The 26,582-nt window shown below is 40.0% G+C and overlaps 1 protein-coding gene across 1 annotated transcript; it reads right to left on the bottom strand.

The window, feature by feature from the left end:
- Positions 1 to 1,668: 1,668 nt before the first annotated feature.
- LOC149313466 (serotriflin-like) lies at positions 1,669 to 21,938 on the bottom strand. Its single transcript, XM_089522683.1, has 8 exons — positions 21,803 to 21,938; positions 18,522 to 18,583; positions 18,324 to 18,413; positions 11,081 to 11,168; positions 9,600 to 9,748; positions 7,834 to 7,928; positions 7,028 to 7,116; positions 1,669 to 1,796 (listed from the first exon to the last, which is right to left on the bottom strand). The coding sequence occupies exons 1-8, from the start codon at positions 21,936 to 21,938 to the stop codon at positions 1,669 to 1,671; spliced, it is 837 nt and encodes a 278-aa protein (XP_089378809.1).
- Positions 21,939 to 26,582: the final 4,644 nt, after the last annotated feature.

Below are 26,582 nucleotides of genomic sequence, written 5' to 3'. Positions count from 1 at the left end.
TCTCTCTCTCTCTCTGGGTGGAAAGCAAAGAGCTACTCTGTAGCCCTTTGCACAATGACCAAAACTTCCCTGTTCCCCCTCCCACTGCAGCTGCCCAGCCCTGGTATGGTCCGCTGTTGCTGCTGCTTATTAATGAGGAGGCAAGGAAGGGCGAGGCAATTCAGACAATGTATCTCCAAGGGAAGAAGAAGGAGGGTACATTTTGTCTGTAAGCGCATTCCCATTCTTTTCTCCCCCTAAATCGAGTCAGTTCTTCATCCACTGATGTGCCTCTTGACTCTTTCCTATACCCACTGGAATGCAGGAGGAGCTGCTTCTGGAGTTTGACAGCTGCAGTGTGTGTGTGTGTGTGTGTGTGTGTGTGTGTGTACACAGAGAGACTTTGGATAGTGTGTAAAGGGCTAGATCATAGCCCCTATAACCCCATTAAAATGTGCAGGGGGGGACATGGAACTGTATGAGTGGAGTGTTACACTCTGCATGCTTGATGTATGATTTCAACTCAGAAGACAGTGATCAGAATCCACATTCATTCTCTCTCTCTCTCCCTCTTTCATGCATATGTTGCAATTGCTAAAAATGGCTTTGCCCTGGTCTCAGGTTTGGCCCTGGAGTTTCAGGAACTGGGTAGCTGCTGACTGGTCTGATCTAAGGGGAAGCATTGTTCCTATAACATGACTTGGACTCTTTGCTTGGGGAGTGTATGGATTATCCCTACCTGCTTCCTGGCCACTAACTAGTTCTGCTCCTGGCAGCATGCATGCCCAGAGGAGGACTGCTTGCAACTTACAAAATTATTCAGGCCTGTGTTCTGCTGGAATATTATGCTAGCATAAAAATAGTTGTGCAGGTGGCTGCTATTTCTCAGAGGTTTTGTAAGTGTAGTGTGAAGTGCAGGGAGGTAATTGATCATGCCTCAATGGGTGAGCTGTGCAACCCAGGAAAATTATGTTCACACACATTTACACTGTACTTTGTGGCTATGACTACCCATTGCTGCTGCTTTCCCTACTTCATGTTGTTATCCTGCATCCTACTCTGCTTTCTGGAGATGCTGTGGTCCAAGCTTGCCTGAATCTATTTTCCTGTTCTGTGTCTGCTAGAGAGTGTGATTTGAAGAAACTGAATCCTGGTTACTTCTGTGCATGGGTAAAATCGGCATCATCCTTGAAAAACTGAGTTAACAGCAGGGTCACCAGGCACTCTGTGCACATGTTTATCAGCACTGCAGTGCTGACTTTAGTGTCTTACTGGAGATGGTTGTGGAATTGCTTCAGCTGCTGAGTAGCATAAGAAGCTAAATATGCCATACCTTGTAGTGTAGGAGCAACTTCATTATTGATATTGTAAGACTGCACTGTAATCCATCCACTTAGTCTTCCAGGTTTCCTGTATTAGCATTTAATCACTGGTATCCTGAATCTTTCTTTGAATCTGTTGTACACATGCATGTGTGTGTTTGACACATTAAATTACACCTAAGGTTTGACACCTTAGAACACCCTGGTAGTCATGCAAAATAAACAAACAAACAAACAAACAAACAAATAAGTCAGTTTTGCAAATGTTATTGGAATTGATCACACAAAAGAGACTGACACATGGCATGATTTTAGTGACAATGCACAGTTCTTTAATAAGGAGCAGAAATGACATGCAGAAGACCTGCTATTTTATTTCAGTAGTGCACAGGCAAGAAGCAGCGCAATCCTTCAACATGTTTGGTTGCTTACATCCAAATTTCTTCACTAAGTCATTACAGTTGGAGAACGTATCCTCATGTTTGCAAGGATTGGCTGAAAATGAAAGAACATCAAAACAGACATTAACAAAAATGAAATGCTACCAAGCAGTCAGTCTCCAAAGACTGCAATTGCAATTTTTGAGGTAATGTTTGGGAGTTTAAAAGGAAAAATTGAGATTTTTTTTAAAATAAAGAGAAATAAAGAAATAGAAGAGGAAGGTTTTAATTGCTAAATTATTACCAATTAAGAAAAAAAGTGGAATAAGGCTTAAACTTTAGGAATTCTAATACGAAGGGGTGGTACCAGAATTTGAAAAACTTATTCTCTGGTGATAATCACTTAATTAGTAAGATATATAAATTGTTACAAGGAGTTAGTGTGGAAGAAGAACAAGTAAAAGAGTGTCTGGATGGTTGGGTGATTAATTTGGAGCATAATATACAAATGAATCGATGGGAAGCCATCTACATGAAAGGTTTAAAATTCACTTGCTCTTATAATATTAAAGAGAATTTTTACAAAGTGATGTTTAAATGGTATATGACCCTAGATAAATTGGCTAGGCTGTTTCATGGTACAAGGAACACCTGGTGGAAGTGTTAAAAAGCAAAGAGATATAGGTTTAAAAAGAGCTCCTAGGATTCAAATTAACCTGAATTATATTTAGTAAATATGATAAATCTAGATGATAAAAAGGAATTAGAATATAGAAATATTTGATAACCATCCACCAAACCTTTCTCTGCTCTTATGTAATGCCAGGTCAGGGAAGAATAAGTCCCGTATCCTCTATGACTTACTGATAGATAACAATGCTGACCTGGCATGTATCACAGAGACCTGGCTAAGAGCAGATAGCTCTGTAACCTGGGCTCAGGCCCTTCCGGTCGGGTACTCCGTCAATGAGCAGATAAGGGGAAGCGGGCAGGGGGGAGGGGTAGCCATAATCCATAAAAACAATCTCACTTTAACCAGGATACCTATCCGTACATTAAAACACATTGAATGCATTTACCTTAGCTTGAAGACCAAGGAGAGTTTGGGGATTCTGTTGGTCTACTGTCCACCCCGTAACTTGACAGACTCCCTAGCTGAGCTGACACAACTAGTCTCAGAGCTGGTGTTGGAATTGCCTAGGCTGTTAGTCCTGGGCGACCTCAACATCCCCCTCAATGCTGATTTGACTAATCTTACTGGTGCGACTCGGGAGTTCATGAGTTTCATGACAAACATGGGCCTTTCCCAGTCGCTGAGCCCACGCATTGTGCAGGTCATACTTGATGTGGTCTTCTGCACGGAACAGGCATATCCGTGGGCAGAAATAACTAGTATCTCCGCATTACCATGGACAGATCATTTCCTGGTTAAGGTTTGACTGAAGGCTACTATTCCTTCCTCTGCGGGTGGAGGACCAATTAGAATGGTCTGCCCTCGAAGGCTGATGAAACCCATTAGGTTCCAAGAAGCCCTAGGGGGTTCTATGGTTGGCAGTGCCAGCGACTCTGTTGAAGTTCTGGTTAATTTGTGGAATAACAACATCACCAGAGCTATAGACATGATCACTCCCAAGCGTCCTTTCCAACCTTTGGTACACTGAAGCTCTTAAACAAATGAAGCGGGTTGGACAACAACTAGAGAAGCGTTGGCTGAAATCTAAACTCATATCTGATAAGACACTTCATTGGACTTTTCTTAGGTCCTATCAAGTGGCAATAGATGCAGCCAAGAAATCTTTCTATTCTGCATCTATCGCATCTGTGAAATCTTGTCTAGCTGAGCTGTTCAGGGTGGTAAGGAGTTTAACACAACTGCCTCCCACCCAGAACCCTCTATTAGATTCAACCATAGCTTGCTGTGACACTTTTAATGATTATTTCACAGATAAAATCTCTCGGATAAGAGCTGATTTGGGCGCCACCTTTAAGTCAGAAGCAATGAGAGAGGCATTCAACACCTCCGCCATTACTGTTAGACTGGATCAATTTGAGTCAGTAAGTACTGAGGATGTGGACAAGCTCCTTAGTAGTCTGAAAAAAACGACTTGCCCTCTCGACCCTTGCCCATCCTGGCTGGCTGTCCAGGGGGGTGATACAGTCAAGCTGATGCTGAAAAATATAATCAATGCATCCTTCAGGGATGGTACCCTGCCTTCTTGTCTTAAGGAGGCAGTGGTCAGACCACTCTTAAAAAAGCCCTCCCTGGACCCCCTGGATAGAAATAACTATAGGCCAGTCTCGTTGTTGCCATTCTTGAGCAAGGTGATCGAGAGGGCGGTCGCCAATCAACTACAGGCGGTCTTGGATGAAGCCAATTATCTGGACCCATTTCAAACCAGATTCTGGGCAGGATGCGGAGTTGAGACTGCCATGGTCGCCTGAGTCGATGATCTCCGTCTGGGCATCGACAGGGGAAGTGTGACCCTGCTGGTGCTCTTAGACCTCTCAGCGGCCTTCGATACCATCGACCATGGTATCCTTCTGGAGCGCTTGAGAGAGTTAGGTATTGGAGGCACTGTTCTACAGTGGTTCTGGTACTACTTCTCAGGCAGATTTGAAATGGTGGTGCTGGGAGACAGTTGGTCTTCTAAAAGAGAGCTAAAATTTGGCATTCCCCAGGATTTGCCATATTGTCTCCCATGCTGTTTAACATTTACATGAAGCCGCTGGGCGAAATCATCCAGAGACATGGGGCAGGGTTTTATCAGTACGCTGATGACACCCAAATATATTTCTCTGTGTCTCAGACTGATGCAGTGACTAAGGATGGCATCTCTCCTCTGAATGCCTATCTTTGGGCGGTAATGGACTGGATGAGGGAAAACCGACTCAAGCTGATTCCTGGTAAGATGGAGGTACTCGTTATAGGAAACCCAAGCCCAGGTATGGAATTGTGTCAGCCAGTTCTGAATGGTTTCACACTTCCCCTGAAAGACTCTGTCCACAACTTGGGGGTGCTCCTCGACTCGTCGCTTCACCTGACAGCTCAGGTGGATGCGACAGTCAGGAGCACTTGTTATCAGCTTCGGCTGATATACCAGCTGCGCCCCTTCCTGGAACTGGGAGACCTTGAAACAGTAGCACATGAGCTGGTCACCTCTCAATTGGACTTCTGTAATGCACTCTAACATGGGGCTACTTCAGCTTGTACAAAATATGGCAGCCAGGTTAATTACAGGTTCTAGTCATAATGATCACATAACACCGGTTTTGAAATCCCTTCACTGGCTGCCAATTAGTTTCCGGGCAGGGTACAAGGTGTTGGTGATTACCTTTAAAGCCCTTCATGGCTTGGGTCCAGAATACTTAAGGGATCGCCTTCTTCCGTACTGTCCGTCCTGCACTCTAAGGTCCTTGAGGAAGAATCTACTTCAGCCAATAACATCTAGGCTAACTTCAGTCACCCAGAGGGCCTTTTCCATTGCAGCTCCGAAGCTATGGAATGACCTGCCGAAGGAGATCCGCGACATTTCTACTCTTACAGCCTTTAAGAAGGCCCTTAAGACCGATCTCTTCCAGCAGGCCTTCCCTACCTAGTTCCTCTCCCCATTTACTGTGACCTACGTCACTCTGTCCACCAATTCTTCTCTTAAATTAATGAGAAGAATTAAATTAAAATTAATCAAGAAGAGCCCTCTCTCCGTCCCAACTGTCATCATCAGACCTGGGAGGGAGTGAAAAAGACAGGCCCAATTCCATCAGGCCTAACTGTGAATTTTTGAATAACATTACCATTTTTTATTTTATTGTATTTTATTTTTTGTATTTTATTTTATTGTATTCTCTATATTTTTATTGCTGTAACCTGCCTGGATTCCTTGTGATTGGGCAGGCGACAAATAAATAAATAAATAAATAATAATAATAATAATAAGAAGAAGTTACAGCCATTCAATTGGTTTTTGCAAGATGTTAGAAGACTACCATCATGCATGGATTGGATAGAGACAGTAATAAAATTGGTACATTTAGATAAACTAACCAATTTGGTTAAAAGGGATCTCAGCTGAGACATTTTTAAAAATGTGGAAATCTTTTATGGATTTTGCAAACCAAAGAAGAGGGGGGGGGGTATTAGTTCAATAGGATTTGAGGCTTAACTAATTCTTTTTAGGATTGAAACATGAATCTTTGGGTAATGAAATTTATTAGGCTGCATTAAGAATGAGAAGAAGGAAAGAGGAGTAATTTTGGATAATATTTAGATTACAGTTAGAAAGAAGTAAGAAGCCCTTTGTTTTTTTTAATAGGGGAGAGTAGGTAGGTGGGGGGTAATGGGGGTTATTGTATTACATTTCTTCTCTCTGTGTGTTTGTTTATGGGTTTATTGTGTTCATATCTTGTGTATTGCTATGTTTATGCTGCTTTTGAATAGTGAATAAAATAATTTTATTATAATATAAAGAGAAATGGAGATCACTGAAAATATTTTTAGCAGTAGTTTAAATGGATGTAGTTATTAAATTAGTAAATAGTTTGGCAGGTCTAGTAAAAATCCAGGCATGTGTTAAAGTGCACAGTGCCCAAGTCCTTTGTTTGTTGTTGTGTACACTCAAGTATTTTCTCCCTTATGGTGAGCTTAAGGTGACCTTATCACAGTGCGTGATTTGCCCAAGGGTGTCCAGTGCATTTCCATGGCTGAGTGGGGATTCAAACCCTGGTCTCCAGAGTCATTGTCAAATGCTCGAACCACTACTCCATGCTGGCTGTCAGCCCCAGTCCAAGGCATATTATATAGAAATTCAACATGTACCTTAAAATATAGAAGGTTCTGTATGAGAGATGCTCTCTCTCAGTTTCCCTCTTCCTCCTTGTTGATACTACATTATATGAGCGTTGGGTATGGAGTTTGGGTCATTTGTTTGTTTTTTCATATCTATTTGTTGCAATAAATCACACTATTACTCTGAGAAACTGTATTGATTTCAATACCCAAGGATTTTCATGAGCAGCTGTGAGTCTCCTCCTGTTTACCCAAATGCAACTTCTTTTCTGCTTGTATTTCCAGAGCTAAATGTCAGTTTCTCAGGACATATGCAGTGCAAAAGCATCAGGGCCTCCTCACTACACTATCCTTTCCAGTATGCACAGGGGCAAATTCAGAAGTATAGTCAGTAACCAGAAACATGTTTCCTTGATGGACCTAAGCACATCCTCATCTTCATCCTTTGTTATATAACATGGTGCCAGTAAATTGGCCATGTTGCCTTTGTGCTCTAATTGAACAATAATAAATTATTAAGTTTAAAAGTTTATGCTTTAATATTTGAAGTTCAGTTCACTTACTGCATAGTCCCTTGTCACATGCAGAAGGGCAGTCCCCACAAGGTGGTCCTGACTTGTATGGAGTTTTAATTAAACTTTGCAAGTTTCCTCTGGAATAATAAATGTGAAGAAGTACATACTGTAAGTGAGTTTGGATGTATTCATACTTACTACAATACTGTGTCTTATTACTAGATAATTTTCTCAATTAGAAAGAAATGCATTCACCATATAGATAATCAAACAAGATATTGGCTTAAAAATCACCAAGAGAGTTACCCTATAAATGTTGGCTGAGACCCCGTATCAGAAAAATATAAAGCTCCATCATGGTGGAATTATGGTATGTCCCTGTTGAAGGTCTCACCTTCCTCCTGACCTGCCTTGGCCATGTAGCGGATGGTAGAGAGTGAGGGGGGGCTGAAAGGTATCTGGATATGTGACTATAGCCAGACACAAAAGGATTTGTCCTCAGGGGCTTCTGGAGGATCTGCATCTCACTATAGTCATATAGCCAAATGCTTCTCAGATATTCCCCATTGTTCATTAGCCCCTACATGGTTGTGCCAGTCAAGGGGAGGTTGGATGAAAAAGATGGGCTTTCAGGAGGTTTGATCATTGTGTAACAGATGTTCTGACCAATATAATAACCCCCAAAGGGGACATACTCAAGTATAAATTGAACTTCCACTTGCATATGTCTTCAACAGGATGCCAGTTATGTACGCTGGAGCCCCACTGATTTCTCTTCCTTCGTAATCAACAAAATTTTAACAGGATTATGTACTAGTCATGTCAAAAACATGAAAATGATAGTTCATACATACGCAGGGCAGTAGTGGCAAACGTAGTAGTGTTTAAAGGCGCCTTTGGAACAGGTAGCAGCAAAACATCCAACTAGGTAAGATCTGTACCAAACTACCTGTAGATATAAAAGCATACACAAAAGAAAACATTTGGGTATCTAACTGTCTTAATACTGAGTGATGAAAAAATACGTATGATAAAGGTTAACATTTATACAGCTGTGAATGAAATACAGTGGTCTCTGCACATATGCTGGGGTTAGGGCTGAAGGACCCCCTTCAATGCAGAAAAACAGCAAATAAAAAAATCCTATTCTTTTTACCTGAGACAACACCTGTCTAGGAATCTCCAGGTCCTCCAGTGTATCTCTATCATCAACTCCATGCAGGAGGAACCTACAAATACCCAGAGAAGTGTTTTCTCTAGGAACGTCAAGGTTCTCCAGCACAACTCTATAGTCAACTTCTGGCAGAGTTGTGCTGGAGGACCTAGAGATTCCTAGAGAGAGCATATTACTCAAAATCACAAGTAATCAAATCTGAAAAAGTCAAAGCCACAAATGTGGAGGGCCAACTGTATTGCCCTAAATCCTATTATTAGTCCCAAATATAATGGACCTACTGAGCCATTTGTTGAATGGTAAATAATTACTTATGTAAATCCCTTTGAATCAATATGGATTTAAAGGAAGTGTCAAAACAAAGAAACACCAGACATAATGATGCACCTTCATCTGAATTTTAAACTAAAATATCATATTCATATTTGAAAAATGAGACTGTTGCATAACGTGAACTATCTAGCCAGAGTGCACAGAGCAACTGATCAGTCCCAAACAACTCAGCTGACACACATTTCATTCACAGCTGTATAAATGAGTAACTGCTCTGTTGTTCTTCCAGTTTTCTTTTGCTAACCCAAGCAGCAGCAGACCCAAGATCAGGCTCGGCTTGTCAGAGCTCAAAATACTCTGGTCCAGAAAATGTCGTGGATGTGGCCACAAGAGGAATTGGGACAAAAGTGACAGGGTTACCCGAGTCCAAGTGGCAGCCATCATGAGTCAGCATTTGAAGAGCTCTTAGTCATAGGAAGCTGATGACACAGGCACAGGGGGTGAAACCAGCAGGCTTCAACTGTGCAAAGTCATAGCTGTCAGGTGACAGGAAACTGGGTGACGTCCCAGGAGGGGGAAGGGCTCAAACCCTAGGAGGGAAAGTGTATATAAGGGAGAGGGTTGAATGCTGTGTGTGGTGGAGTTTGGATATTGGCGTCTGGTAGAGCAGTTTGATTATATGATTTGTAAATATTGCAACCTGACGATCAAAAGCCTCTTCATGAGCAACCGGCTGTCTAGTAATTCTTTATCAAGGCAGAAGCAGCCTCTGCGTGGGAGGAATTTTCTTTTGCAGCCTGGAGCTGAGCTTCACAACAGAAATTTCTGCTGGCATTCCTAGCCTACATGCATTTCCTGCATAGCAGGGAGTTGGAATGGATGGCCCTTGTGGCCTCTTCCAACTCTATGATTCTATGACTTCCACATGGTTGTATGTTAGATTCTTGGTTCCACATGCCCCCTAACAGGGCTTGCATACATGGCATATTGTGTCTATTTCATCTAGATCACCTGCTTCTAAAAATAGAAAACTAATGTTTAAAATACCTTTCTAATCTCATTTTAAAAGTATCACCCTCCCCAATATATTTTCTACCAATTCCTGTATTCATCTTATTGGTTTACCTGCTGAGCATGCATTTGACAGAGAATATGAAATAGGAATTGGGCTACCTGGGTAAAATGGCCAACTACAGCCTTTGAAGATGTTGCTCCAGTGCCATACTTGAAATCTTTCACCTCATCATACCAGGTCTGAATGGCCTTTGACCATGAAGCAGGTACAGATGACATGTACAGATTTTCACCACATTTGATTCCATCTAGAAGAAAATAAACATTAACAAAAGGCTGTGGTAAAATCAGTTCTGTGCAAAATGGAAACTTTCCTGTAGGAATAATAATATGGTCACTCCAGTCCCTCCCGGCCCAAGAATTTGACCTCATTCCCAAAATTTAGCTGAAAGAAAGCAGTGAATTTTAAGTGAGGGAAACAGCAGACAAATGTTTCCCATACAATTTTCTGTCCTTCTGAAAATGATAAAACAATAGTCAGCTTGTAAAAAAAGGAGCAAACCAAGTGGAGATTTTAAAAAAGAAAGGTATGGCCAAGCAGGAATCTTATACATTATGGTAAGGAGTTAATGCTACAGGCAAACTTTGAGGCATGCTGTCTATTATGGATGTTGGACGAAGAATTGCTCAAATTAGAGAGAGGGGGTGCAAATTTTGGTTGGCACGCGTATATGAGAAAGATAAGCAAAATAAAATAAAAATTCAAATCATTGTATTAGAAAACCCCTGATTAGAGTATGGAATAGATATAAGAGAAGAATATTACCCAAATTGGGATGGTGGGTTTTTCCCTACAAAGCATTTTACAGAAAAGAAATGATTAAAACTACAGTGGCCTACTTATAAAGAAATTTTAGAATTAAAAGATGGGAATATTGAGGTGAAAACTAGAGATAAATTAAACAAAGAAGGATGGGACATCAATTGATTCAAACACAGGCAAATTATGGAAAGATACAAAATGAATATAAAAATACATGGTTTTGAATTGGATGAAGGAAAATCAGAATTGGGGAGAATATCAGTTAAGGAAGAAAATAAACTAATTGGTAAATTATATGAGGTGCTTCTAAAATTTGATACAGAAGATGAAACTATCAAAGAACAAATGATAAAATGGGCAAGAAAAATGGTTTTTTACATGGTTTCGTTAGCTCAGGTATGTTTTGCACAAAAATGCCACACCAACAAAAGAGGAATGGTTATTAAAGTTATATGAGGGAATGGAGATGGATAAATAAACACTGTATTTTGTTCAGATTTCAGCTGTATTACAAAGTCACAAGACAGGCATTGGCAAGCATTTTTTTTTAAAAGTCCCAGATCCTTCCATCAGCTTAATTTATTACAGTACTGACATATTAGTAATAGGTGGCTTGCAACAAGAGAAGAGAATTTCTTCCAATCCAGCATTTCAAGCTGAAGCACCTGCTCTCCACTACTCAATGAACCAGCGCTGCTTTTAGCGTTGCTGCTGATGTATGTTTTAAGACTCAAGATTCATGGTAAGAATTATTCGGTGCTATTTATGTGGAACGTTTGTCAATAATTATATTGTCATTACTTGTAACTTCACTTACCAACAATTCTTTTGTCTGATGAGCTATGAGAGAAAGTACATTGATTGGCCCATTTTTTGGCATTCTCAGCTGCTTTAGAATTCCATTCCTAGATGGAAAAAAACCCAAAATCTTGACAATGAATAATGTAAATATACAGAAGGTAACATTACTTTGACATTTTGTCAGTTTCAACATGCTTCCCCTGTACTGAATGACACCAACCCTAGTGATTCCATTATTTTTCTCAGAGCTTGGACAAGTTACTTTTTGGACAATTCCTCCCTGAGTACAAAAGTAACTTGTCCAAATCTATCTTTTTTCGTTAGCACAGAAATTGATAAAAGAGTCATTTGGGGCAATTGGCTGAACTGAGGTAGCTGATTGTGCTCCAGTTTCTATTATGTTTGCATAGACAAAAAATGTCTAGCTTTTGGCAGCTAAATCCAAAATTTCTGCAAGATGCAATTAGTAATAATAAAATGCAATAAGAAATTGCTAGCCCCCCCCCCCCCCAAAAAAAAACAAACAGGAAAATGAAGGCTCTGTAGATATCAGGACTATATTATACAATATATTCAAAGCTATAAGTAGAAGAGTACTTGTTTCATTCAATTTCATTTAAGTATAAAAAGCACCAGGAAATTAGACAACGTATAATGAAAAATTAAGACAAAAGGAACAGGGAGATAAAACTGAGCATTCAGAATGAATCCTTGGTCAACTTTACACCTTGTGGATATAAGTAGATATTGCAGACATAGATACGATAGAGAGCTTGATGGCTTTTGTAGACTTCTTGATAATGATGCAATACAAAGAAACAAAGAAAATAAAAAATATGGTACTAAACAGTAGAAAAGATCCCTCAAAAATTTATTCTTATAGACCAATTTGTTTGTTAGCTTGATTATACCATCTCCATAGCAATAATGACACATTAGATAAAACTATGGAAATAAATTATCAGTTATATTACACAGGATGTGCACAGGATAATTTCATTGTATGTGGATGATGGAGTCATCACTGAGGCCATCAGCTATACAGCTGAAGCCCTTTACACAATAATAGATGTCCTGGAAGAATGGGAACAATAAGAAGCAATTGCAGTAAATGTATTAATAAAAGACAGAGGATTGCTAGTGATTGGGGAGGGAGAGGTCCAGAAATTCTGTAAATATGCTATATGCTTCAGGATCTAATCCAACCTATTCTCTTTAGAGACCCAAACAAACAAACAAACAAAAAACATGAAAGGAAAACTGCATAATATACACATTATGCTAAAATAACATATGAAACATATACAATTTAAATATATATAAAATATCAAAAGCATATCTAACTGGGAGGAGCCACATAATATATTAAAATGTGAGATTAAAAGTAAATAAATGACTTATTTGTTTAAGCTTGCTAGGAATTATAACACACAACAACAACTACTACTCAGAATAGGCATAGGCAAAGGAAATTCCTTTCTTTGTCTCTGTGGCCAGAAAAAGAAATCTGGCCACTGTCTCTGTTTTACATTTGTTCCTATCTTCATAGGCCAAATACTGCACAAAATCCTTTCTGGGAATTTCAAGAGAATGGGCATTAACAATCTGAATTATCTAAAAGCATGTGACTCAAAGATTCTACAGTTCCCTCTCCATAGGGATACAAGGACTCATTGTAAATGGCCATCCATTTTGTCTAGTAAAAATCAAACAGTACTGGGACCTGGGCTGTATCCGCACTGAAGAAGTGGTTTGACGTCACTTTAACTGCCATGGCTGAACACTATGGGAATGGTAGTTTGTTGCGGCACCAGAGCTATTCCATGGCATTTGTCAAATCAGATTATTTCTGCAGTGCAAATGGAGCCATAGTTGTCAGGATAGCTCTCTGGGCAGACAGAAGACAAGTCCAAATATAATAAGGAACAACTTTCCCAAGTGATAGACATAGAGTGCTAGATGTCAAAGTCCTAAATCCATGGGTGGAGATCTGGGTCAGGCAGGTCTGGATGCCAAATTTCTACTCCTAGGACACTCGAGAAGCTCCAAATTGTTGCAGTACCCACATCACACACTCATTCACCAGACACACACACACACACACACACACACACACACACCTGGAAATGTGCCATTTTGAACATTGGTGTTTGTTATGTTTAAAAGTTAAGTAGGATATAAACTATATAAAAGGTGAATTGCCAGTTGTGGAGGCTTTAAGGTGAAGCCATTCATCCTGCTTTGGGAAGGCGGGAAGAAAACACAATAGTCCAGGGAGCCTAGAAGGGTCAAGGGCCACAAAAGCAGTTTTGGGAGTTCTATGTGGTCCCAGAGTATAACTGTGCCCACTCCTGCCTTAATCTGCCAAACAAGAGTTGATTTCAACTGAGGATAATTTCTTACTGCATTCTTCTTCACAGTCCTCTTATTGACTTGGGCATTTTGGGATGTGAAAGCCTGTTATTAAACTTTATTCTGCAATATTAGCAAGAATTCGTTCTGATAATTTGAATAGCCTTGAGAATGAGGATAGACTGGCTTTTTTCATTATATTATTATATTATTATTTTGTAGCAGGAATCAATTGGAATTTCATAAGCTTGCACTCTCACATTTGTTAAATTGACATTTATTTATGTGTAATTATTTCAATGGGTCAATGGGTATATTTGAGATTACTTTTCAAATTAGTAGTTTTACTTTATTGGTACTGAAAATTGTGCATTTGAAATGTGTGTGTGGGGTGGAATCAGCTACATAAGATATTTAATTTCATTAACCGTGAATATCTTTGAAACAATAAGCTATAAAAAGGAAAAGGGATATAAATTAGAGCATGTAGAACAAAGGATGAAAGGAGACATATTTACAGGTTTGTTTCCAGATACAATTCAAAGTGCTGGTCAAGACCAATAAAGCCCTTTACAGCTTGGATCCAGACTATATGAAGGACCCTATCTTCACATAAGAGCCTGGTCAAGTTTTAAGATTCTTGGAGAATGGCTTTCACAGTCATGTTTAGTGAAGACATGTAAGAGAGCCTTTACATGAGAGACCCTGGCTGCTCCCATGCTCTGCAACTCTGTGCCATAGTAGACCAGTCTGGCCCACTTCATGCTCTTCTCCTGCTATCTAATAAAGACTACATTTGACAACACGGGCTAATCCCATTATATCCTTCCCATGATTCATCTCTGCCACCAGCACCTTCCTGGTCTGCTGCAGCAATGAGCAAGAGTTCAGGGGCCTGCCTGCTGCCATGCCATGGAACTGCTGCCACCTCACCTGTCCCCACCACCACCGTTCTATTTTCAGCCCCCTTCTGTGGCCCATACAGGCAGAAACATGCCCAGGTGCCCCCTTCCAACATCACAGACCGTGACACGCAGTGGAGTTTCTGGGAAACTCTGCCGCAAACAGCCATTTTTAAAGACCACTCTAAGGGATGATTGGGCCAGGGTTGGGCCGGATCTGACAGAATGGAGTCTGGTCTGTTGTCCCATGGCTGGGGCTGTTGGCCTGTATTGTCTAAATAGGAGAATGGGGGAAACATAGACCTTTTGGCTCGTGTGTACAGCCCTAAGTGTGTATCCATACTGCATAAATAAAGCAGTTTGACACCACTTTAACTGCCATGGCTGTGGCTGAGCACTGTGGCCCAGTGCTATGGAATTCTGGGATTTGTAGTTTTGTGAGATTTAGCCTTCCCTGTCAGAGAGCTCTGGTGCCTCACCAACCTACAAATCCCAAAAGAGCCCTGGTGCCACAGTGGTTAAATGCCTGTACTGCAGCCACTCACTCACAAACCATAAGGTTGCTAGTTCAATACCAATGAAAGGCTCAAGCTCAACTCAGGCTTGCATCCTTCCGAGGTCACTAAATGAGTACCCAGATTGTTGGGGGCAATTAGCTTACACTTTGTAAACCACTTAGGAAGTGCTTAAGTGCACTGATAAGAGGTATAGAAATGTACTTGCTATTGCTATTGCTATTCTGCAGTGTGGCAGCAGCCTAAGTGGCTATGTGGAAAGCTCTTTAATGGGGTACATGTACTGCATTGATTTTTAATTGTTGTTATCGTGCTTTAAATGATTTTATATTATTTTATACTATTGATGTGTTAATATTGTATCTTATGTAGTGTTTTGACTTATTTTTACTACTAATTTTAACTCATGGGTGAGACACCTTGGGTCCCATTTGGAAAAAAGATGGGAAAATAAATAAATACACAAATGTAATTTATTTTAATTTATTTATTGAATTTATACCTTGCCTTTCTCTCAGAATAGGACTTGGACTTTTATTGGTCAATTTTTGAAGTGCAGGACCATCCACATAGCTATATGCCCAAAGAAAGTCCCAAAAAGCTGTGGTGACCCATATCAGCAAGATGGTTTTAACCATTTGCATCTTCATCATGACGAACAACTCTTTTTGTGTGTGTGGTAAAACGATGGGTCTTAATGGTTCATTCAAAGCCAAGCCACCACAAAATACTGTACTGTGCTTTACTGTTGGAAAAGCTCACAAAAATATATTGTTGCTAGGAAAATCCTCCCCCTCCCAGGTACTGTGACTACTTCATGCAGATTCAGAGAAGATGGTAAGTATGAAGTAGTAGGTAGCAGATGCCAGAATTGACCCTTATAATCTAAAGTCCTTCAGTCAGCTTTGGCTTCACTACACTGTGGCTTTTTGAACCTGTGTTATGATGGCATTCTCTGGTAAGTAGATGTTGTCTTGGCTTCTACTTAGTTGTGCCAATGAGTAGTGTCTTTTCATTCCCCGCACATGCATAGACAGAAGGAAAGGAGGGACAGAGGAAGGAAAAGCATACATGAGGATCTCACTCATCCTGCCAGCAACAACAAGAAGGAAATAAAAGTAAGCAAGTGTGTTGACATGATCTGCATAAAAGATCTGCATAAGAGGTGAGGAAATGCATCACTGTGCTCTGAGAAATCTCCACCCCATAATTATTATTTTTTCATGTCAATTTCAGGTGTGGTTATTTAAATTGAATTTGCATGCTCAATTCCTATACTGATTCTCATATGACAAACTTAGAACATGCAAACTTCCTTTGCCATTAATATGCAATGCTTCCTGGAATCAGGTCACTTATCAGATAGCAGTATTTTAATGAACAAAATTGTTTGCAATCCTTTTCTCATTTGTCTTCATAGGGGATCTCATGAGGTTGCTCCACAAATGAAAATCAGCTTTCCCAGCGCAGCTGAGAGAGCTCTTAGCATAACTGGAGTTGGAAAGAACAATTCGTAGATTAAGTCTAGCCTAAGTCACAGGAGATTATCGCACAGCTAAATAAAGCGTTTTACCACTGCTGAATTCAGTCTACATTCAGGCTGCATGCTGGTGTTATTGCACAGCTTTTCTCCTCAAAACTACCATCTGGGTACAGCCCAGCTCCAATGCGAGTCCTTGAACTAGCTTTGGCAGCCATTTTTCAAAGCCAGAAAGCTCCTGACTTTGAAAAATCGCTGCCAAAGCGAGTTCAGGGACCAGCATTGGAACCGGGCTGTACCCGGATGGTGGTTTTGAGGAGAAATGCCATGCGGTAACACCACTGTGCAAACTGAATGAAGATTGACTTCAGCAGCGTTAGAAGCTTTATTTAGCTGTGCGATAATTTCCACACTTTCTTTCAAGTAGTATTCAAAAAGATGCGGATGCTGGTGTATTATTAATATTTCTCTGAAGATGCCAGCCACAGATGCTGGCAAAATGTCAGGAATAAACTCTTCTAGAACATGGCCACTTAGCCATGTTATTATTATTTTCATCCTGATTTCCCTCAAATTTTCCCAAATTCTGAGCTCACAATTTAAAAGAACAGTACAATTAAAAACATACAAAAAGTGCACCTTAAAATAGAATTAAATATTTTACATATTTTATAATTCACATTCTAGCTAAAATAAATAAATAAAATACAATTAAAAGGCTTAAAAACAATTGAAAACTGTTCAGTTAAAATGATACAACACCCCTTAGCTTGTTTTTTTTTAAAGACTTTAAAAGCCTGTCTGGATGAAAATGGCTTAGCCTGCTGCTGGAAGGACAAGAAGGAGAGGGCCATTCTGGTCTCTCTGGGAAGGGAGTTCCAGAGTTTTGGGGCAGGCACCAAGAAGGCCCTTTCTCATGTTCCCATCAACCATGCTTGTGATGGGGGTGGAATGGAGAAAATGGCCTCTCCGGAGGATCTCAGAGCCCAGGTCTGCTTATACAGGGAGATATGGTTTGCCAAATAGCCCAGACCTGAGCCGTATAGGGCTTAGAGGCAGCTGTGTTAGCCGATGACTATATGCAGGTTTTGAACTGTAATTACATCTAGAACAAAACAGCTTTGGTGATACTTACTGCACAACACTGCCTCTGATTTACAGCTGCTGTGCTTATGAAGCTCAATGAGCTCACAATCCTGTAAGTCCCCAAGTGTGAAACATCATTGCTGGGGCAGTTGCAATATTGGCAGTCACATGTTGCCATCATTTTATTTATTTATTTGCGGTATTTATACCCCGCCCTTCCGCCCTAAAGGCTCTCTATCTCCTCATCCCCCCTGTCCCCCCGTCCCCTCACTATTGCCAAACAAACAGATTGCCTTTATTAATTTTTCTATTTTTTTTTCTTTTTAAAAAATTTCAATTGACATAGCATAGCTTCATAACTGCATGAAAAATTTAAAATAAAAATAAAATAAAATAACCAAAAGGCAGGGTTAAGGGATAGTCAGGAAGAGAATGCAATGGCAGCTGCCACCCCAGTTGTACAATTGTGAAAACATGCAATAATGGCTGCTCTGAAACTAGTATGTTTCAATTTTCTTTTAACTGATATGATTGCTGTGAGAATAGGGATTGTTTAGCAATGCCTTAAATCTATTGTAGCATAAAAAGACATCAGATTTCATTTGATTAAGTGCACTGTAGTCCATAAAAATTTATACTAGTAATTTCTTGGATTCTTTACTAGTTAGGGCATCATTTTGTGTCTTCAGTCCTTAGCACACACAGTAAAGGAAATTGAAACAGAAAGTGAAACAGAACTTGGTGCAATGAATTTCTGAGAGTTTATGTTTCCTGCATTGTGCAGGAAATGCACAGTTCTGAGAGTCTAGCTTTAGCTTTGTTCCTGTGAAATGCTTTCAGCTGGCAAGAATGAATAATTTAACTGATAAATGGACCAAGCATATACCACATCAAGCTTTCTTTCTTTTTTCTTTTTTGTCTTACCATTCTTAGCATGTTGCTAGCAGTTGGATTCACTCCTCTACGCAGGTCATTGTGCTTGCCAACAATTTCATTTTGTTCTCCTGCATGTGTCTAAAATGACAGGAAAAGGAATATTTCACTTGTATTTACCTGTCCTGTAAACAGATGATCAACATAAGCCAGCATTGCCATCACTCTATGAAAATTTGAGAAACTTACATATCCAGGAAATAGTTGCAGTGCAGCAGCAAGACACAACACGATAGTGAGCAAAGCCATCTCTAAAAACAAAAAGACATAAAGGTGTTTGTTTACATTTGCTGTCTATACAATTTAGTTAATAAACCCGAGTATATCTTTTGTGTCTGGTGGCTTCGATTCCAAAATACATACATGATCTTGGTCTGCCATGTACACCTAAACCACAGTCTTTGCTCTTCTCTTTCCCTAATATGGCTCTTCCTCTGCTTAGCAGAGACAATCTGCTGTTTTGAAAGAGATATACGCTGTGTGCCTTTCCCGATTCCTGTCTTAGTTGAAGGTGCAGCCAATGACTGAAGGATTCTTGTTTAGACAGCCTGGGACCAAGACAATTAAAATACTGTCTTCTTCTTTGTGCCTCAGATTAAAGATTTGGATCAGAGGCCCTCTGATGGGTGCTCCCACCAATCAAAAGTGTCAAATAGGAAAGAGACTCTTTCAGTAGAGGTAATGTGATTGTGGGATGCCTCTATCCTCTGTATCCTAGGAGGGCAAATACTTTCATAAATTAGAAGACAAGATAAAACTTCCCTTTTCTCTGACCTTGAAATAGCATTAGTTATTTCTAGTGAGTTTTCTGTTGTTTTTATATTGATTTTATACAAGCGTTATTATTTCTTCCTTGCAGACTTAAAATGATGTCCAAATTTTAATTGGTCCGTGTCTTCAGAGTTTTCTCCCTTACCCTGATATTTTATTCTTTAAAGAAATAATAATTTCAGAGTGAATAGACTCTTTCTTTTTTTAACTTTGTTAGCCACCCTGATTGTTCTCATAGGGGCGGGATACAAATAAAATTATTATTATTATTATTATTATTATTATTATTATTATTATTATTATTATTTCTTCTTGTCTTATGAAACAGATGTGCACATATACATATAACATTTAAGTAAATTCAAGATTCTAGATGTAAAACTACTAAGGCTCAGAGTTATGATGTTCTCTGGTTAAACAACTTTATGATACTCCTTTTAATGGAGAGTAACTAAAATAATGTTTTAAAAAGATGAATGAAATCTTACCTTTAGTTTCCAAGAAATTCAGTAGAATACTCCGCCACCTGAATGGATTTCCTTGCTTCAGTGAAGTGTGTGTATTTATATACATACCTCAGCTCAGGTACCTCCTCCTTTGCAAAGTGAGTCACACAGATGTTTTGTGAAGAACGATGCAAGATTTATATCACATTCTTCCCTGAAAATTCATTTTTAATAGATTTTATTTCCTGATATTTTCCTGACCAACTGTTATAGAAACAGTATTTTACTTGTTATCAACCAAAGCTTTGGATGAGCAACGTATGCCTCCGTTGCGAATGGGAAATTATAAAAGAAAGTACAGGGACACCCCCCCCCCCCCACTTTTTGATGGACCACTTTTTGATGCTATTCAATTATTACCAGAACCCATTTATTTGATGCATGGTTTACTCTTTCAACAAATATAAGAAGAAATGTTAGTATGAACACCTGTAGAGTGGTGTATTAGAAGCACATGACGTCTACAGTACACAGACTAAATGAAAAGATGGTGCTTTGTGTGATTCATTTATGACCACGCATACCAAATTAAAGAACTCTCACAACAACACAGCCACAAATCTATATATATAAGGGGTCACCCTGAGGTCCAGTAACCCAATCCAGAAAGGAAAGAATTGGGGGACCATGAGTGAGGTGAGTGGCAGGATTCCTGTGGGTAATGTGGGTACAGCTTGGATAAAGTGATATGTCACAAGTACCTTTTGTGCTGGATTGGAACAAAGTCTGAACTCATTTTGTGGAGGCTGAGCATGGTCTTCCGAAAAGAATCTAGAGTTGCTCTGTATTTGGCTTATACCTGTTCTGCTGTCACCAAACAGTTTTATAGAAACTCCAGGCTGGTACAGACAGCCCTAAAGGGGTGGCTTGATGCTACTCTTTTAGGCGCCGGATTGGTGCCACAGCAACTGCATATCATGTCCCCAATCCAGCATTTTTCCAACCCAAAAAAGAAGCAGCAAAATGCCACTCCTTTTTTGGGACAGAAAAAAGCTGCCCTTTCTGTGGTGGCAGCTGTTCTGTGCTCCTGTGGCTTGTGGCATCTGAACACCATGCTGCCACAGTGCCACAACACTGCCTGCCATCTGGTCAGGTGGGTGATGTGATGCCAGCTTGGGGGTGTCATCAGGGTGTGGGCCATCTAAATATCACACCCCCACACTGCTCCCAAGCCAGTGCTTACTGCCGGTCTGTTTTGCTCCATAGTTATAAAAGTATGTTTTACTTTTCACTTTAAAACGCAATGGCCCATGAAAAGCATGCAGCATTTTTTATTTTGTCAACAGTAATATGACATCATCACTTAATTGCCAGTTCTAATGTAATAGTGAGTGAAGTAGAAACAAAAGGATATTTGGCTTTGCTTTACCAGTACAGCTCGTACAATGCTTTCCTGTGCTCACAGTGGTTAACCATTTCAAAACAATAATTACCCTTTTCAATCTTTCATTTCCTTCCTCTTATTTTCTTTGGCAGTTGTTTACCATCAGGAAGCACAGGATCCCTCAAATGAAGTGGGCTGCAATCAATGAAAGCTTATGCCAAGTAAAACTTGTTAGTTCTTAAAGTGACACTGCAGTCCTCGTAGGTTTTTCTGTAACGTTCTAACAAATCTATACCACGGAAATTTCCCCCAGAAACAGTAAATATGAGCTAGGACATGATTAACTACCTGCTTTTCTATATACATTCTTTATGGAGGCCATCTGTTTCACTCCGAAAGTTTATTTTAAGTCCTGCTCCTCACAATGGCATATGATGAGGTATTGCTTTCCAAATTAATCTGTAATGTAACATAAGCAAACAAAAGATTTTTTCCTTCTGGTCTCAACTTTATTGGCTGGCCAGTGCAGGGCAGCTGTCTGATAGTGCTCTTCCATTAACAGAATGGCCACTGCTGGGTGGATCAAATCTCCCTTTCTCCCTGCAGACTTCCCAAATGTGGGGCCACAAGAAGAGGACTTCTCTTGTGCTAGTGGATGTCTGCTGTCAGTCCAAATTATGGATTCATGCAGTCCAAGCTTTTGCATTCCTCACAGCAACTCAGGACTGTGTGGTTCAGAAAGTTAAAGCTGCTGCAACTCCATGTAACATTTTCATAATGTTCATTTCTAGGATTGTGAGGCATGCTTGGAATTAATCAGTTCAGCAACACAGCTATTATATTTCAGTATTATCCACTAGTAAAAGTACCTTGAGTTACCCCAAGGTGGAGCTGAAGAGAAGCATCTCTTTTTGTCTTGCTAATGGAACTTAGGGGCTGTAGAGATGGGCGGCATGCAGCTGCCCGTTTCCTGGCCGGATAGGGGTTACAGCAACCCCATGCCATGGCCTGATCCGGCCTCCGGAGAGCTCAAAAAAGAGCTGCCAAAAGTGGCTCCCTTTTGTGCCTTCCAAGATATGCCATAGCTGTGGTGGCACGGCTTTATGATGCCTTTTCGGTGTTGCATCATGTGGATGCAGCACCAGAGGGGCATCATCATGGTGTGTGTTGTGTGGATCAGTGCACACCAAAATGGTGCCCTGGGTGCTGGATTAGGGCACACAATGTACAGACATGGTGCCCTAACCCTGGCCACAGACTGGCACAAAATGCCGGTCTGTATTGCCTCTTAATCCCCCCCACTCTGAAGTACCCACATGGGCAGAAAGAGGAGGAGCCGGTCTGCATGAATGTCACTCTATGATTGTCCAATAGAGGGCTGTTCTGCCTAATCAAGACCCACTGGGCTGCAGGCCCAGATAGTAGCCTGATAAGGAAGGCAACCTTTACAGTATCTGTAGGGAAATCCTCTGCTCTCACCTTGATGTACAATTGGCCAAAAAAGCTTCCAGATGCTTAGGCTGCCCTAGAAACTTTTCAGGCAGAGCAATAGACACTTTCCTCTGACAAGGAGCAGGAGCTGCAAGTGATGGGTGCTGTTGGAGTTGGGCAAGCTGGCCTTGTAAGTTATTATAGCTGCCACCAGCTGCGTTATTTGAGCAGCCAGCTACAAAGCTTCCATGAAGCCTGCCTGAAGAGATTTATTTGGCAGCCAACAAAATTGTCCTGTTTATCTCTACTGAGGACAGCACAGCAGGGGAGTGTACAAAGGAACAGTCCAGTGTCCAGTACTATTAACTCCTAATAGTATTATATCAATTTTGTTGCTCTGCAATGTAAAGCCAATTTGTTTTTGATCAATCTTTAGTCTTTCTTTTATCTGTTGGTACATTAACCAATGCATTTTATGTTCTAAAACCTGTATTTCCTCTATGTCTTTTATTTTTTCTTTCTCCTTATGTGTTTTCATTTTTAAGATATCTATATATCTTAGCCTTTTTTTGGGTTGGTTTAAATCTACCCAGTGGAGCTTCCTGTGATGAAACCCAACCAGGTATTCCTCTATAAAGGTCTGCTCTTATCTTATGCCAGATTTTTAGTATTAGTTTCCTTAGAAAATGGTGTTTACATTCTCTGTTAGTTTTGACTTTATTGTACCAAAGGAACAACTGCCTAAGATTAGCCAAACCTAAGATTAAACCATTCCAGATTTAAAAGTCTTTGATCTTCCAGTTTGATCCATTCCGTTACCCATGTTAAAATACTATCTTGGAAATATAATTCCAAAGCTGGTAAACTGAAACCCCCATTTCTTTATAAACAGTCATCACTTTCCACTTTACTCTTGGTTTCTTGCCTTCCCAGATGAATTTTTTAAGTTCTTGGTTACATGTATCAAATGTTTTTTAATTGGTTATAATAGGAAAGTTGGAAAAGAGAAAATAGAATCCAGGAAGAATAGACATTTTCACTGCCGCGGTCCTTCCAGAGAGCGGTAACATTAATTTTGACAATTCAAATAGTTCTTTTTACATCTCAATCCAGAGGTTTTTTTAAAATAATTGTTGTCAAACAAATCAGTTTTTTTTTGAGATCCAGATACCTAGATATCTTGTCTTGTTCACTATTTTACATTGTGTTACTTCCCTTATTTCTTTTTCCTTTTTGGGTGACATGTTGTTGGTAATGCTCGATTTTGTTTGGTCATCTTAAATCCTATTAACATTCCATATTTTCCCAAGACCTGTATCAAATGCCTTATACTTTCCAACGGGTTCTCTAGAAATATTACTTAGGCCCTCAACAGATCAGCACTTTGTGCTGACCTGTGGCTGAAAGTAGGGCTGGGTGTCCATACGCGCCCAGTCCTACCTTTGCCACCCATGCACCATGTTGGCACGTACCCATCCACATGGGGCACACCATGATGACGCATGGGTGTCGAATTGCCAAACAGCACTCCGCGAAGGAGGTGTCATGGTACACGAACACCATAATTGTGCCCCTTCCAGGAAGCTGCTTTTTGCAGCTTCTTTTTGCTCCCAAGAGGGCGTGGATCATTGCCATGGCATGTGGTTGCTGTGGCAATGATAAGGCGGAAAAAGGGGCAGCTTCTTGCTGCCCTTTCCTGCTCGTCTGTCGTGCCCCTAAGTCGTCCATGGATGCCTTAAGTTTATATGCAAATCTTCTGACTTCAGTTCCTCTTATCTTAGGATGACCCCAAAGGAGCGGCTTAGCACCACCCAGAGAAAGCCGGGGACCATGGCAGCCACACATCACAGCCTCAATCTGGCCAGCTTCCACCCCAAATAGGAGCAGAAAAAATCCATTCCTGTTTAGGATGGGAAAAAAGTTGCCCCTTTGTTGCTGGAGCTGGCCTTTTGCCAGCTCCAGGGCAAGTGGCATCTAAATCTTAATGTAAATATATGTAGATTTTGTAATCTATGTTGAGCAGGGAGATAGGCCGATAGATTTAAACCAATGTTTTTTCTTTCCCTTCTTTAGGAAGCATAATTATGTCTGCCAATTTCCATGATTTTGGGATTCCTTCTTTTTGGATGGCATTTAATGTGTCTCTCAGGGGTATTTTAAGTTGTTCCTGAAATTTTTGATAATATTCGGCCATAAAACCATCAGATCCCGGAGATTTACCCAATGTTAGGTTTTTAATTGCCTTGAAATTTCTGTAGTTGCAAAATCTTGGTTGAGTTTTTAGTTGCTTTCTTCTGAAAATATACTTACTGTCTGTTCTCCTATGAAATAATAATTAAGATTATCTGTGTCTATGTAACCTGTTTCTTTTTCTAAAAGTTTTATGTGAAAAATACTTTTTTTAAAAATAATATAAATTTTATTGATGCTATACAGTCATACAGATACACAAAACAGACATACAAAATCAAATATGCAACATAACTAACATCCATGCATATTTTCAATAAAATCCCTTCATCCCGTTCCCCCCTTCTTCTTTACTATCCTTCTGTCTTTCTTCAGAACCTTCCATCTTCACAGTCCAAATCCTTATAACTGCTCTACTCTAAATCTTCTACTATCCTATCCTCACTTCTACTCACATCTAATTACCTTCTTCTCTAATCTATCCTGATCTAATTACTTTCTCCTCTTCCTCCTTCACATACTCTCACCTTCTTCAACATACTCAAAACCTTCCTTTCTTCCTCATTCACTCGACTTCCCTCCCTCTTAAGTACTGGTGTTTATTTTCAGTTCTTATCAATTTCCACATCTTAATATGCTTGATACTGAATTTGGAAACTGTAAATGGAGGTGTAAAGAAATGATAAAGGAAAGTCATAGGTAAAAAAAATACTTTTTGATGTCTTCTTGTGTAGTTGCTACTCCCTCTCCATCTGCCACAGAATGACTGCCCCTCACATCATGTATCAGCCCACCGCTCTGTCCTTGCTGTATTTTTATTGTGTTTTTAATAGATGTTTTAATTGTAATTTGTTTAATCCTGTTTTAAGGGGGGGAATTTGGGACATAAATTTGTAAATGTGGATTTTAACATGTTGTAGCCGCTTTGATTGTCCTGTCACAGTAAAGCGGGAAATAAATAAAAGTTATTATTATTATTATTATTATTATTATTATTACTTATTTATTGTTTTCTTCTTTCTTTCTTTTTTTTAAGCTGTTGGCGAACCAGTTTCCTGATTTGTTAGATTTTAGATTTTTTGTTCTGTTTCTTGTAAATGCATTGCATCTATCTGCATTTGTAGAAATTTTAGTTGTTTGTTTAGTGTTTTGATAGTTGTTTTTTCCTTATTCCTGCTTCTTATTCATTTATATTTTTTCTAATTCTTTTGTTTTCTCTTTTTTTTTAAAAAAAAACACCTCTTTTTACAAATAAATCTCTTACTATAGCTTTATATGCCTTTCATAACATTTTTCTCGGTCTTAATTCTTTAGAAAATATTGTCTAATGTTTGTTTTCATTGTTTGTACAAAATCTTTGTGAACTAACAATTTCTCATTTAATCTCCAATTATGCTGTTTCCCACCATCTTTTATTTCCAGTAAAAGAGGATTGTGATATGAGTCAACTCTGAGAGCATGGACATCTTTTTTACTTTTGGAACTAAGAATGCTGAATTCAAGAACATAGCTATACGACTTCCGGGATTGAAGCGGAGGCGAGAGGAGCGTTCCTGTGGGGTTCCGAGGAATGCTCGCTTCGCGCGGTGGTGCTGCACTAAGAGCGGGGACCATTTTAAACCCTAGAGGATCCCCAAAGCAGCTTTAAATCCCCCAGAGATAGGGGTTTCGGTGGGGAGCCCGCAGAGGCTCTGAAAGGCGGAAAGCCCCCAAGAGTTGGAGGAGAAGGTGGAGGTGAGACAAGCTGAGGAGCCGTGGAGCCAGCCCAGGCTGAAGCCTGAGCCTGGAACCCAGCAGCGCGGTAGAGGCCTTTAGGCACCCGAAGCCAGCACCAGTCCTCAATTTGCAACTAAAGGCTGTAAAGCCAACAAAGCAATTTATTAATAGCATTGGTCCCTAAATGTACTGGGATGAAGAAAGGGAGAGAAGGACTCTACTAATTACAAACCTCCCAAGACAACTGTGCACCAGCGGGTAGGAATATCTTTATTCCCATTTTTCGGTTTCAGTAGAAGAGTGAATTGTGCA

This window comes from Sceloporus occidentalis, unplaced genomic scaffold, assembly GCF_023333645.1.
Source record: "Sceloporus occidentalis isolate IW3139 unplaced genomic scaffold, rSceOcc1.0.p SCAF_4, whole genome shotgun sequence".
Classification (NCBI taxonomy): Eukaryota; Metazoa; Chordata; class Lepidosauria; order Squamata; family Phrynosomatidae; genus Sceloporus; species Sceloporus occidentalis.
Note: the sequence above shows the minus strand (reverse complement) of the source record. Positions and strands in the feature narration are given on the sequence as shown.

What these genes read in the sequence shown, in the direction of transcription:
- LOC149313466 (XM_089522683.1), bottom strand. Translation starts at nt 21,938, where the DNA reads ATGGCATGGGGTTGCTGTAACCCCTATCCGGCCAGGAAACGGGCAGCT. An exon ending in CTAGCAACATGCTAAGAATG is followed by an intron (nt 11,169 to 18,323) that starts GTAAGACAAAAA and finishes TTTTCCATCTAG; the next exon opens with GAATGGAATTCTAAAGCAGC. An exon ending in ATCAGACAAAAGAATTGTTG is followed by an intron (nt 9,749 to 11,080) that starts GTAAGTGAAGTT and finishes ATTTTCTTCTAG; the next exon opens with ATGGAATCAAATGTGGTGAA.